The sequence below is a fragment of the Solanum pennellii genome, chromosome 6 (genome assembly GCF_001406875.1).
Source record: "Solanum pennellii chromosome 6, SPENNV200".
Lineage (NCBI taxonomy): Eukaryota > Viridiplantae > Streptophyta > Magnoliopsida > Solanales > Solanaceae > Solanum > Solanum pennellii.
This window is the reverse complement of record NC_028642.1, coordinates 15,218,126-15,232,373: the sequence shown is the minus strand read 5'-3', so window position 1 is coordinate 15,232,373 and position 14,248 is coordinate 15,218,126. Positions and strand designations below refer to the sequence as shown.

Below are 14,248 nucleotides of genomic sequence, written 5' to 3'. Positions count from 1 at the left end.
GTGGCGGTGTAGCAGAGCTCTCCAACTGGAGCACAATACCAGGCATAGACTGGGCACGGGCCCTAGTAACTCTCCAGGTCTGACTAGTACCTTCTGCTACCGATTTGCCCTTCTGGGCGGCTGTCGCTTTCTTTGGAGGCATAGCTGAAAACACACGGATTCGTTAGAGAGGGATTATCCTGTTAATATAGCTCTATCGCACGATCTAGAATAAGAAGAAAGAATGACATCCTAAATGTCCTGTAGCTTCCTGTTTATAGATGTGGTGCACAACACACCGATAAACAAGACTCTACTAGACACGGTCTGTAGACACTTCCGAGGAAGAACCGCTCTGATACCACTCTTTGTCACGACCCAACCCGATGGGCTGTGACTAGTGCCCGTTTTGGACACCCACATACAAACCAGCTAAGCATAACCAACTGAAACTAAGACAATGTGGAATTTAATCAAATCAAGCCAACCCCAACGTCATATATATATAAAGAGGACATGTCTCATAAGGAGTCATAACCATTCAAACGTAACAACATACGCGAGCCGAAAAGGCCGCCACTATCCAAAGCATAATAGCATGCGCAAGCCGACAAGGCTGCCACTACACAATACACAATGATGTACGCAGCCGACAAGGCTGCCCCTGTCCAAGCGAACATCCCAAACAAACCATGTCCAGACCATTATCCAAAACATATATATACAACCCACATAATGTCCACAGACCTCTAAGAGTACAGTAGTGAAACTCGACGGGACAGGGCCCCTCCATACCCATAGACAAGAACAAGACTACACAAAAAGTTAAGTACCAAAACGACTGGGCTCCGGAACAGTGGAGCTCTCCCAATCAGCAGAGTAGATATCCTAGGCGGGAGGATCACCGAACTGTGCGTCTACACCTGCGGGCATGAAACGCAGCCCCCCGAGGAAAGGGGGTCAGTGCGGACAACGTACTGAGTATGTAAAGCATGAGGTAAAGATGACAGGATACCAACATGATAAGTCGAAACAAGATATCGCTACACGTGTGCCTTTTAAGTGAAAATCATGCATATCTTTAACATATAAGGTGCCCAGCTTCCCTAGTAAGGGACTCGGCAAAATAATCATCATATATATACATCATACGTACCCGGCCCTCTAGTGAGGGACTCAGTGACATATGCAATAAACTCCGCATGAACATTACCCGGCCCGGGACTCGGTGAAATGATAAATGACTCTATGCACGAGCAGAATATTATGAGCAACCATATGCAATTAAAATCATTTCTTATAACTCAATAGAACAATGAACGTGAACCAGCAAAGAGTATTACCAAAGATTAACGTTTTATCAAGTTTATGAACCTTTAATACGATATGGAAACGTAAAACTCAATGACTCTAAGAAGCACTACCATAGATATGAGAAATCATCATAGCCTTAGACATAGCCGATATATAGAGGAATAGTTGTGGAAGCAAGAATATACGTCACCTAGACGCTCTAGAAGTAAGTATCAAACCTGTCCGTTATTCGCTCATTTTTAAAAGTCATGCCAAACAAAGAAAGAAAGGATAGCGTTACATACCGTATAGTCGAGCCGCACGTCCAATATTTACTGCTCAATCTAGTAATCTATAACAAGCAACAATCGTGCCGCATTTAGATAGACATCGCACTTTACTACATATTGTAAGCTAGCTAATAATCTAACGAAAATCCGGCAGCACTTCCCCTATTTTCCTTACTTCGTCCCAATCCGACAACAACCCAAATTATCCACAGCAATACCAATAACACATATAACCCAACGAATCATATTAAACAGCCCCCCCCCCAAAACAGTTCCGTCTCGGCAACCATAGCAGCGAAGCAACGACACACCGAGCGATAACTCGTTTTATAATTCGCAACACATCTACCTTATCGTATCCATCCTTTGGAGTATATACCCATAATCACATTAACATATACATGACGTCAAAACAGAATTTCCCGCAGTTTGCTTTAATCAAAACAGCCCAAACACTAACACGACACCACTAATAATCGAGTATGGTTTCCGTTCATACTTAGCACATTCAGTAACTAAAACAAACTTCCTAAGCTACTGGTCACGCCCCCTTCTTAATATTAATGGATAATTAACAAAGGTATTATAAAGAATTAACACACCAAGCAAAGAGATTACTAACCAAATTATTTGCAGCTGCTGGCCAATAGTTGCAGGGTTGGTTTTCTCCATTTCCATGGCTGCCTAAGCCAAGTGGTGAAGAAGATGATATGCTACAATGCATTTCACCACCTTATATATAGTATGGAGTGGATTTCACCACCTCATTTATAGTATGGAGTGGAGGCAGCCCCCCTCTACACGTGTCCCACTAAGGCCAGCTCCCAATCTGATTCCTTTTATTTTTGCCTTGAGTGGTGGGCCCCAGTAGATTAAATTAATCCAAATCAGCCACTAATTAATCCCTCACTTAAAGTTAATGGCACTTACATTAGCCAAATCATACTTAATATCACATTTGGAATTAACATCCTTGCCTAATATTTCTTTAATCACTTCGAACTTAAAATAAAATCTCATTCCCCGGACTTACGTCTACTAGATCATGACGCGCACTACGTATAAAAATACGAGGCATAACATTATTATTATGTATATCAATCTGTGATGCATGTTATGATTTTTTTTCTCTCGATCTGAAAAACGGAACAAAACGAAAATATTTCTTGCTAACAAAAATAATATAAAATAAAAGATGTATCATACATTTTTTTTGCATTATTATTAGTGTCTGTTATTTTTTTAGATACAATTTATATCAAAATTTATTTTGTGATATTTAATAGCTAATGTTTTTCTGGAGCCTTGATTTTTACACTAAAAAAATAAAAAAAATATTTTAACTTGTTAGATTAGGATGTAAACTAAAAATTTTAATTCATTAGTAATTTAAAAAACTTATCTGTAATACGTTTCAATTTTTTTAACACATTATTTGGATTAAAAATTATCTTTAGAATAAGTATAAGATGGTTATCTAATTCGAATTATTAAAATTTATCATTGAGAGAATATATAAATATTATTCAGAGTCATAACTAAAGTTAAAAATAATGAGAAAGAGTAATTAAAAAAATGAAAAAAAAACCATAATAGTAAAAAAAAAACAAAACAGAAACCATGTGCAGAAAAAGAATAAGAAAAAGAAAAGGAAAAAATAATGATTAAATAAAATTGAAAATAAAGTGTAACAAAAAAAACAGAATGTTAATACTAAAAAAAACATATAAAAAAAATAAATAAAGATAAGAAGAAGAAAAAATAAAGCATAAAAAGATAAAAATAATAATAATAATAATAAAATTTAAAAAAAAAAAGAACAACGTGGACCTACAAATAATAATAAAAAATAGTAGCAAAAAAAAAGGGCATAATAGAAAAAAAAATCAAACAAAAGAAAAGAAAGTAAAAAGAACAATAAATAAATAAAATGGTATACAAAATATACGTAAAGCGCTGCTATCGGTACATTGCTACTCCCTGACTCGAGTTGTCCGCTCGTTTTACAGTCAGTCTAGATATCTTTTCTCCACAAGTTAAACCTTAGTAGAATTGAAACTTTCAGACATGATATCTTTACTAGGTTCCAACTTATATGCATCATGTGCATGTAACTTAGCGAGATTCGGCATTGGGGCCCAATCTGACTAGGACATGTACCTTTTTCGTGAGACCATCATGTGCATTTTTGTGCTACTTGTTGCATCATGTGGAAACTGTAACAAAATGTTTACCGGCTTTAGGATAATCGACTAAAGAAATAAATATCTATTTTCTACCCATTTTCAACCAATGATTCAAAATAAATAAATTAATACACATATATATACATACACACCTAATCCACAATTTTATTTTCGCTTTTATTAAAATAATGCATAAATAATAAAAATAATAATATTAATAAAATATGTATATATGTCTTTTAAATTATAAAATGTACACATTGTTTTATTTTTTTCTTTTTTGATCAAAATTGTCTCTTTATCTGGTCATTCTTTTCAAAAATAACCTGAATCAATGATCACTTTAGACATTTCGAATCATTTTTTTAACTACTCCAATAAATAATTTCGAATTATCAAAATTTCACAATTAAATTTGATTTTAAATATCCCGAATTTCTTTTTCTCAACCAGGTAATCATGATATCTATGAGGTGTGACAAAAGACCAAGGGATGAACTAGTCAAAATGGTCAATGATCCCCCAAAGTTCATGATCACAGATAAAACCCCACAATTACTAATGGATTGGTGGAACGATATGCATGAATTTAGGCGGACTAAGATATTCAAACATCTTGGTTTTCTTACAGATATCATGAGATTTAGTCCTGATCGAGGTTTGATCGAGACTTTGATCCCGTTTTGGGATTCCACAAACAATGTGTTTCGATTTAGTGATTTTGAGTTGACGCCTACATTAGAAGAATTGTGTGGTTTCACAGGTTTAGGCCAGGATCTTCGAATTAAAACACTGATAGCCCCTAGGAGTGTCAGCAGAGGTAAATTTCTAGAACAAATGCACATCATCCATCCTCATGAGGAGTGTTTTGATAATTGGTTGGTTTCTTTGGAATTCTTGTACTCAAGATATAAAAGAAGGAAGGATTTTCAAGCCATGAGAAACAACTTTAAAGTGGACAACACCTGCCTACTTGGGAAAAACATAGACAAGAAGCATTCATGGTGGCATTCTTGGGAAAAACATAGACAAGAAGCATTCATGGTGGCATTCTTGGGAGCTACGATTTTTTCAAGGAAGGATTAAAAAATCGATATTCGTCTGTCAGGAATAGTAACTGTTATAATGAATAAAAGAAAATCCACTATATTGCTGATGATGTTGGCTGATATTTATCGTGCCTTGACTAAATGTAAAGAGGGGAGAAATTTTTTTGAAGGTTGTAGCATTTTATTGCAAATGTGGTTTTTGGAGCACCTATATCGCCACCGTTTTGCGACAGATTTCAAATCCGATTGGACGAATTATATTTTGAGCCACCCAGACAGGATGAAAGAATTAGGAGACAAATTGCCAAAAGGTGTTAAAGCATTGAGACATTATCTTCTTAAATTGACGGCATCTAAAATTACAAGGAACTATCATTGGTTCCCTGCTAGTGAGGTAATTATTATGTCTTTCTATCGTCCATTCTTCGTTCTGACAGGTCTTTGCGGGTTCCAACCATACATACCCCTCTGAGTTCTACGCCAACTAGGACAAAAACAAATTTTACCTAAAGTCGAGGATACGCAAAATTTTGTGTGGGAGGTAGCATTTGAAGATTGAGATTAAGAATCAGAAGCCCAAAAGATTTGGGGTGGTAGTCGAACTTTAAGTTCGAAAGCTATGGTTGATGATCGCGTTGAAGGAGAAGTTGACCCCTTATACCTCCATTGGTTCTTTGATCAAGCCCCTCTCAAAGTAATGCCCGAACGATCAGCGCGAGAAATCATAGATCAAGAAGAGGAAATTGAAGTAAGAATCAAGCAGGCCCGACTCGAGTTGGAAAGAAATTATAGGTTTACTTTAGATATCCTAAGCAATGACCTAAAAATGTTAAAGAAGAGTTGGCTCAACGTGATTCAATATTCGAGGAAAGAGTTACATTGATTGAAAAAAGGGTTTAAAAGAAGCATTTATCTACTATTCAAACCCTACATGAAGATTTGGGCATTGTCACAGGTGTTATGGAGCAACAGGAGGAAGAATATAAGAATGAAAATAGCCTCTTAATACATGCGCAAGCTAGGTTACAAAATCAATTAAAAGCCTCTATGGGACGAGAAAGGGACATAGCAAACCGTTTCACATTTTATCAAGCAGAAGTGGCGACCGAAAGAAATCAATGGATGGACGAGCGTGAAGAATTTCATAACAAAATTGAAGAGCTTCAAGCACATGAAAAGCATCTGAGTGATGCAGTTGTCACTACTGAAGAATGGTTGCAGAATTGTCACGAGAATATGGAGGAGGCGAAAGGACAAGTGCTCTAGTTGACAGAAAGCTTGATTAATGTTTATGGTGGTCATTTCCATTGAAGTGATGAAAGCCTGGGTCGATAGACTGGTGCACTAGCCCCACATCTGCCGAAAGCTTTGTTCAAGGTCTACTCTAGCCTAAGGGGCAATTGATGATCAAGAAATGTCGGAGATGGATTTTTTTTTCTTTTTAGTTCGTCAAATTTTGTTTTAATCTTAAGTACTTTGATGTTTTTATTTTGGTCATTTTGATTTGAATGGTATTTTAATTTTAAAGTTAAACAAATGTTGTATTTTTCCTTTCAAGGAAATTTATCCACATGAACTACGTAATGATCTGATTCATGTTCAAACATGATACGTAGCCAACCTTTAATAGGTTCGATCAAAATGCATTCAAATTATTCAAGTAAGTAAAGTAGGGGACCAAATGACATAAGCAAGTCGTCCAAAGCCGGGATGAAACATAAAAGTCTTCCAAAACACATTATAGACATATGAATAATCTAGGTGCATAACATACAACTTGAATTTAATATGCTTAATATGTTGAATCCTAACACATGTTTTTTTAATATATATGAGAATTTAGAGAGTTTAAAAGGTGGTTGGTTTGTGAGGAGAGCAAGCATCTCATCAATATAACACAAGATCAAAAGGGAAAGAAAAAATGACACGTAAAGATGTAACAGAGTCGGAAAATAAAGACGCACAAACCCAAATGGTTGCGCAAGAATCGGTACCTATAGAAGAGGTGAAAATGTTAAGACAACAGATGACCGAAATGTATGAAGCTTGGATGAATGGTCAAGCTCCTTCGCCTTCAATTCGAGAATATTTGAATGTGAATATGTCATTCCCCATCCAAGTGTCAACAAGTGACCCGGTTTATCCTCTTGGGTTTGGACCCTACATTAACACATCTAATACTACCGGAACTTCCTCAGTAAACCCGTTGAAACCATCAATGATGAATAATCCAATTTTCATGCCTACTGTCCAAACTAATACAATTCCTCAATCTGACACTGGTACAAAAATCCAATGATGACCCTATACTCAAAGATCAATACGGCCAAGGTCATGCCCCTAAATTAACTTTCAATGTTCCTAACTCTTACCACCACCAATACAGTTCTCCCGTTGAAGTTGAGAAAAACATTAAGAATGCGGAACATGAAGAAATTGCAAGGAAAATGAGGAGTTTGGAACAAAACATAAGTAATACGCAAGGTCTGGGAGGACACAAAAGTGTCTCATTTAAGGACTTATGCATGTTTTCAGATGTTCACTTACCTCTAGGGTTCAAAACTCCAAAGTTTGATAAATATAATGGTCATGGCGATCCAGCAGCTCTTTTGAGAAGATTCTGTAATCAGTTGAGGGGACCTGGAGGAAAAGAAGAACTTCTTATGGCTTCTTTGGAGAGAGTTTAACAGGCGTAGCATCATAATGGCTTATCGATCAGGACATTTCTCATTGGCATGTTTGGGATGATATGGCGCAAGATTTTGTCCAACAATTTCAATACAATATCGATATTATTCCCGATCGCAACTCCCTATCTAATATGAAAAAAAAGCCATCAGAAAGTTTTAGGGAATATGCCATATGATGGAGGGAGCAGTCGGCTAGAGTAAAGCCGCCAAGGAAAGACTATGAGTTAATCGATGTTTTTCTCAAGGCTCAAGAACCTTACTACTTTCATTATCTTCTCGCCGCAATGGGCAAGCCTTTTGCTGAAGCGATTAAGATCAGAGAAATGGTAGAGAATGGAATAAAGTCGGGTAAAATTGTGAGTCAAGCAGCCATTAGAGCTACCACACAAGCAATACAAAGTGGATCCGGTAATTTTACCAATCGAAAAAAGAAGGAGTAAGGGTCCATGATGGCATCTGGATCGAGAGGTGTTCAAATGGGAATGAACAATCCTTATGGTCAAGTCCAACAAGAACAATATAATTCTCCTCATTATTACCCGTCCCAAAATGCAGTTCTCAATACTCAGGCATATGTCCGGCCTCCTTCGCGCCAACAATGGCGGGGGCCTTCCCCACAAGTTTCTCGCCCCCAAAACAAAATTTCTAGGCGCCATACAATCCACGTCCTCGGACAAACTATACAAGAGAACAAGGTTGAAAAGAAAATTTATCCCAATTGGGGAATCGTATACGAGTTTGTTACGAAAATTAATACAATTGAGACGGGTTGAACCTATCAATCCGTACGTTGTTAATCCAAATTCAAGAGGTTTTGATCCAACTATTTTATGCGAGTATCACGCCAACGCTCTAGGTCATAGCACATAGAATTGTTGGACCCTAAAAAGAGTCATTGAGAAGTTAATAGAGGATAAGGTAATCGAGGTACGCAATGAGGAAGCACCAAATGTCACGAATAACCCACTCCCTGCTCATAATAATGAGCGTGTTGTGGGGATGGTTGACATTTTTGAAGATTATGAGAAAACAAGTAAAACAAAAGTGGAAATCAAGGTTTCAAAAGAAGAGTCTAGAATGGTTTTAGAACCCATACAAAGGGCACCGATAATTGTTGAAGGTGCACGTTCGAATTTTGGGAACTCGAGGAAGCTAGTGTTGTATATCCCTGAATCTATAAAAAGAGGAGACGTACCGTTGGATGGACCAAAATGCTACATTCCTGGTAAATTTTTAACGTTTGATCAAAATCAAGAAAGTATGAAAGAGCCAGTTGTGATACAAATTGCAACACAACTTCCGATCACAAACACCAAGGCCGTTCTGGGAACTACAACAAAGTCGTCGTTACTCTCAAAGGAAAGGAGATTGTAGAAGAAACAAATGAAACAAGAGGCTTAACTTGTTCCGGAAGATGTTATGCTCCGGAATAATTAAATAGGGACAAACAAATCAAAGAAAATCCGTTGTCGATGAAAGAACCGGTCACTGAGGAAAATGCTGAAGAGTTTCTGAAAAAGATGAAAGCTCAAGATTATTCTATTATAGATCAGTTGAGGAAAACGCCTGCTCAAATCTCTTTATTGTCGTTACTGATACATTCTAAAGAACATCGTGAAGTGTTGACCAGAATTTTGAATGAGGCACATATATCAGAAAATATTACAGTAGGTCACTTGGAAAAGATGGTGAATCAAATTTTTGAGGTAAATAGAATAACTTTCACTGATGATGAATTGCCCTTGGAAGGATCTGGACATAATAGGGCTCTACATTTAACCGTGAAATGTGAAGAACACTATGTGAAGAGAGTCATGGTCGATGGAGGATTAGGTGTTGACATATGCCCTTTTTCCACTCTACAAAGCTTGAAAATCAGCACTGATAGGATTCGTACTAACAATGTTTGTGTACGAGCATTTGATGGTGCAAAACGGGATACTCTTGGTGAAATATACTTAATTGTTACAATTGGACCAGCGAAGTTTGGAATCACTTTCAAAGTTATAGACATGGACACGTCTTACAATCTGCTTTTGGGTAGGCCATGGATCCACATGGCTAAAGCTGTGCCGTCTACTCTACAATAAGTGGTCAAGTTTGAACATGACAAACAAGAAAACATTGTCCATGGTGAATATGATCTCCCAATCACCCGAGATCGTTCAATACCATGCATTGAGGCTAAAAGAGGTTGTGAATCCCTCAACTATCATGCTTTGGAGATAATAACGGTTAATCAGTTCTTAGAAGGAAAACCTATCCTACAACCTCATTTGTCCTCTACTTCAGTCATGGTGGTGGCTCAAATGGTACAAAACGGCTAATGAACCCGGAAAGGGGTTAGGTTTGTCGTTGGAAGGAATTGTGAATCCTATCAATCCAATGGGTAATCAAGATACATTCGGTTTGGGTTTCAATCCAACTAGATTTGATAGAAAATGGGCAAAAGATCGTAAAAGAATTTCTTGGAATCTGTCGAAGTCGATCCCCCATATTGCTCAATCTTTCATTAAATCTCGAGGTGAACCGTGTCCAGACTTACCAATCCAAAATGATGTAGATGAAATGTGTCAAGGTATCAAGGAAATGTTTTATGAGTTAAACATGACTCAGAGGGGTGAGGGCACTATCATATGGAATTGCAGTTTATCGGCCCGAATGTCCAACTCAATGACTGGATAGCCACTCCTCTCCCTACAAGAAAGAGTCATGGTAGTTTTGTTTTGCTGTTTTTTTTTTAATTTTATTTTCTTGGATTATTCTCAGGGTTGTAATTCAAACATTCTAGCTGTTTCTCTTTGTTGTTAACCCTTCTATCCTTTCCCATTCAATGCAATGAAGTTCTAGTCATCTTCTTTATTCCTACTCTTTCTAATATTTGTCATCTTCTTTTTGTTTTCAGTTACGTTAACTCTAATAATATGACATGCATGCGGAGTTTACAATTAGATCCTAAAAAGTTGTCTGATCTCATAACAATGAATCCTAAGTCTAAGGAATATGATGAAGATGAAGCTGATGAAGAAATAAAAAGGGGTTTGGATCAATTTGATAATAACCCTAAACCTAATTTAAGTGAAACGGAGGTGGTTAATTTGGGAACTCTCGAAGAAACGAAAGAAATAAAGATAATAATTCATGTCAATTAAAATATTCGAGACGATATAATTCAAGTTTTAATGGAATACAAATATGTCTTCGTTTGGTCATACGATGACATGTTGGGGTCAAGTGTTGATCTGGTAGTTCACAAATTTCCCTACATCTTGATTTTCCACCTGTCCAGCAAAAGCAGAGAAAATTTTAGACAGATATGAGCGATAAAATCAAAGAGTAAATCATGAAGCAACTGAGTGCAAAAGTGATAAGGGTCGTCCAATACACTACTTGGTTGGCTAATGTTGTGCTAGTACCAAAAGAGGATGGAAAGATCAGAGTTTGTGTTGATTATGGAGATTTACACAAAGCAAGTCCAGAAGACAATTTTCCACTACCCAACATTCATATCTTGGTTGACAATTGCGCTAAACACGAGATTCAATCTTTCATGGACTGCTACGCCGGATATCACCAAATTCTCATGGATGAAAAAGATGCAGAAAAAACTGCTTTCACCACCTCGTGGGGTACATATTGTTATAGGGTCATGCCATTTGGTCTAAAAAATGCAGGGGCAACCTACATGAGAGCTATGACTACCATATTCCATGACATGATGCATAAAAAAGTTCAGGTTCATGTCGATGATGTCATCATTAAGTCTAGAACGCATATTGACCATGTGCGTGATCTAAGATATTTTTTTGAAAGGTTGAGAAAGTAAAATCTCAAGCTTAATCCGGCAAAATGTGCATTAGGAGTTCCATCTGGCAAGCTTTTGGGTTTTACAGTTAGCCGAAGAGGCATTGAATTAGAACCCTCCAAGATAAAGTCCATTCGAGAATTTCCACCTCCAAAAATCAGAACTGAAGTCATGAGTTTTTTGGGAAGGTTAAACTATATCAGCCGATTCATCGCTCAACTCACTACTACATGTGTGCCGATATTCAAGTTATTGAAAAAGGATGCCGCTATTAAATGGACAAGTGAGTGTCAAAAGGCTTTTGACAAAATTAAGGAATATTTAGCAAATCCTCCGATACTGGTCCCCCTAGAGCCAGGTAGGCATTTGTTTTTATACCTCTCGGTGATGGATAATTCCTTTGGTTGCGTTCTAGGACAACATGACATCACGGGGAAAAAAGGAACAAGCTATCTATTACTTGAGCAAAAAGTTCACATCTTATGAGGCAAAGTACACTCTATTAGAAAAAAACATGTTGTGCTTTAACTTGGGTCGCCCAAAAATTGAAGCACTATTTTTTGTCCTACACCACTTATCTGATATCTCGAATGGATCCTCTGAAATATATTTTTCAAAAAGCCATGCCGACGGATAGGTTGGCAAAATGGCAGATTTTGCTTACCGAATTTGATTTTGTGTATGTTACTCGCACCGCCATGAAAACACAAGCGTTGGCCGATCATATGGCAGAGAATCCGATTGATGATGAATACAAACCCTTAAAGACATACTTCCCTGATGAAGAGATCAACTCTGTCGAGGAAGAAATTCCTGATAATGACCCCGTATGGAAATTATAATGTGATGGGGCTGTCAACAAAAACGGAGTGGGAATTGGGCGGTTCTTATCTCACCAAACGGTTGTCATTATCCTGCCACAGGACGACTTTGATTCTTTTCTACCAACAACACAACAGAATACGAAGCTTGCATCATGGGTTTGAATATGGAAATAAACATGGGGATTCTGACTTGCTCATTCGACAAGCTCGAGGCGAATGGGAAACTCGAGACATTAAGCTCATACCGTACAAACAATGTTTAGAAAATCTCCTCAAAAAGTTCAAGTCCATTGAATTTAGATATATTCCCAGGTTTCACAATGAGTCGGTTGATACTTTGGCCACCCTAGCATCGATGCTTCCATACCCAGGTAATACCTACATTGACCCATTGGAAATCCAAGTTAGGGATCAACATGGTTATTGCAATATAATTGCGGTAAAGGCAGATGGTGAGCCTTGGTATCACGACATCAAACAGTTTATAAAAGCTAGAGAATATCCATTGTATGCTAATAGAGATCAAAAAAGAACTATTAGGCTACTCGCCAATGGGTTCCTCTTAAGTGGCGATATCTTATATAAAAGGACTCCGGATTTGAATTTATTACAATGTGTGAATAACTAAGAGGCGGAAACAATTATGAATGAGGTACACTCAGGGGTATGTGGCCCACACATGAATTGTTACGTCCTAGCAAAAAGATTATTCGGGCAGGATACTATTGGTTGACCATGGAGCAAGATTGCTTCCAATTTGTTCGCAAGTGGCATCAAGCCAAATTCATAGCAACTTGATTCACTCACCCCCTTTAGAGTTGCATCCTATGTCTGCTCCGTAGCCTTTGGTTACATGGGGAATAGACGTTATTGGGCCAATAGAGCCGAAAGCATCTAACGATCATCGGTTTATTTTAGTCGCCATCGATTACTTTACCAAATGGTAGAAGCTGTCACGTTCAAATTAGTTACCAAGAAAGCGATGGTGGACTTTGTTCATTCCAACATCATATGTCGCTTTGGCATACCAAAAATCATTATTACAGACAATGCAATGAATCTCAACAGCCACTTGATGAAGGAAGTTTGTGAGCAATTTAAAATTGTTCATCGTCATTCAACCCCTTATCGTCCCAAAGCAAATGGGGCTGTTGAAGCTGCGAATAAAAACATCAAGAAAATTCTTTAAAAAATGGTGCAAGGATCTAGACAGTGGCATGAGAAATTACCCTTCGCTCTCATAGGATATCGCACGAATGTTCGTACGTCAGTCGGTGCAACTCCCTACTTATTGGTTTACGGAACTGAGGTTTTCATACCCGCAGAAGTTGAAATCCCTTCTCTTCGAACCATTTTTGAAGCATAAATCCAGGATACAGAATGGGTTAAATCGAGGGTAGAACAATTAGCACTGATAGAAGAAAAACGATTGACATAAATTTGCTTTGGTCAATTATATCACCAGAGGATGGCTCGGGCTTATAATAAGAAAGTACGCCCAAGAAATTTTGAAGTGGGTCAACTTGTTGTGAAACGTATCCTTCCCCACCAAGACGAGGCCAAGGGAAAGTTTGCTCCAAATTGGCAAGTCCCTTATGTTGTTAAGCAAGTGTTATCCAAAGGAGATTTGCAATTGACAGATATGGAGGGAAAGGCGACCGACACGATTGTCAATGCAGATTCAATCAAGAGATACTACATTTAGCACTTCTTGTCATTTTTATGATGAGAAGATAAAAATTTATCCTCCTTTATCTCAAACACCACTGGTCTGGTGCTTATAAAAAAATTGAAAAGAATTAAAAAAAAAACACACGAAAAGTTCATTAAACTACGTTTGAACTGATTCCTAAAAGGATAGGTAGGCAGCCCTTCATTAGGGTTCGGTCTAATCACTCAATAAAAAGATAATCATGTTCTTCAGTTTTATAAAGGTTGAGACATTATGTAGGCGAACTATGGGAGAAAATAAAAAAGAGAGTTTTGTGAGTGAAACCCTTACGGGCACTATAAGACGATGGTTAGTTAAGTGACAAAGATTGGAATGTCTTATTGGTGAAAAATCATGAAAGGCGCTACTGATCAAATGATGACATTTTGTCTTGACATGAGTGCAATCATGATAAAAGTCA

At 37.5% G+C, this 14,248-nt stretch overlaps 2 protein-coding genes across 2 annotated transcripts; both read left to right on the top strand.

Annotated features, from left to right (window-relative positions):
• The first annotated feature begins 1,294 nt into the window (after positions 1–1,294).
• LOC107022132 lies at positions 1,295–6,354 on the top strand. The gene is made up of 2 exons (XM_027917912.1): positions 1,295–1,315; positions 4,202–6,354. Exons 1-2 carry the CDS (start codon positions 1,295–1,297, stop codon positions 4,832–4,834), a joined length of 654 nt encoding a protein of 217 aa, XP_027773713.1. The 3' UTR covers positions 4,835–6,354.
• Positions 6,355–11,915: 5,561 nt separating this feature from the next.
• LOC107022131 lies at positions 11,916–13,821 on the top strand. The gene is made up of 2 exons (XM_015222828.1): positions 11,916–12,119; positions 13,582–13,821. Exons 1-2 carry the CDS (start codon positions 11,916–11,918, stop codon positions 13,819–13,821), a joined length of 444 nt encoding a protein of 147 aa, XP_015078314.1.
• Positions 13,822–14,248: the final 427 nt, after the last annotated feature.

What these genes read in the sequence shown, in the direction of transcription:
- LOC107022132 (XM_027917912.1), top strand. Translation starts at nt 1,295, where the DNA reads ATGAACGTGAACCAGCAAAGA. An exon ending in TGAACGTGAACCAGCAAAGA is followed by an intron (nt 1,316 to 4,201) that starts GTATTACCAAAG and finishes TTTCTCAACCAG; the next exon opens with GTAATCATGATATCTATGAG.
- LOC107022131 (XM_015222828.1), top strand. Translation starts at nt 11,916, where the DNA reads ATGCCGACGGATAGGTTGGCAAAATGGCAGATTTTGCTTACCGAATTT. An exon ending in AAATTCCTGATAATGACCCC is followed by an intron (nt 12,120 to 13,581) that starts GTATGGAAATTA and finishes TTATATCACCAG; the next exon opens with AGGATGGCTCGGGCTTATAA.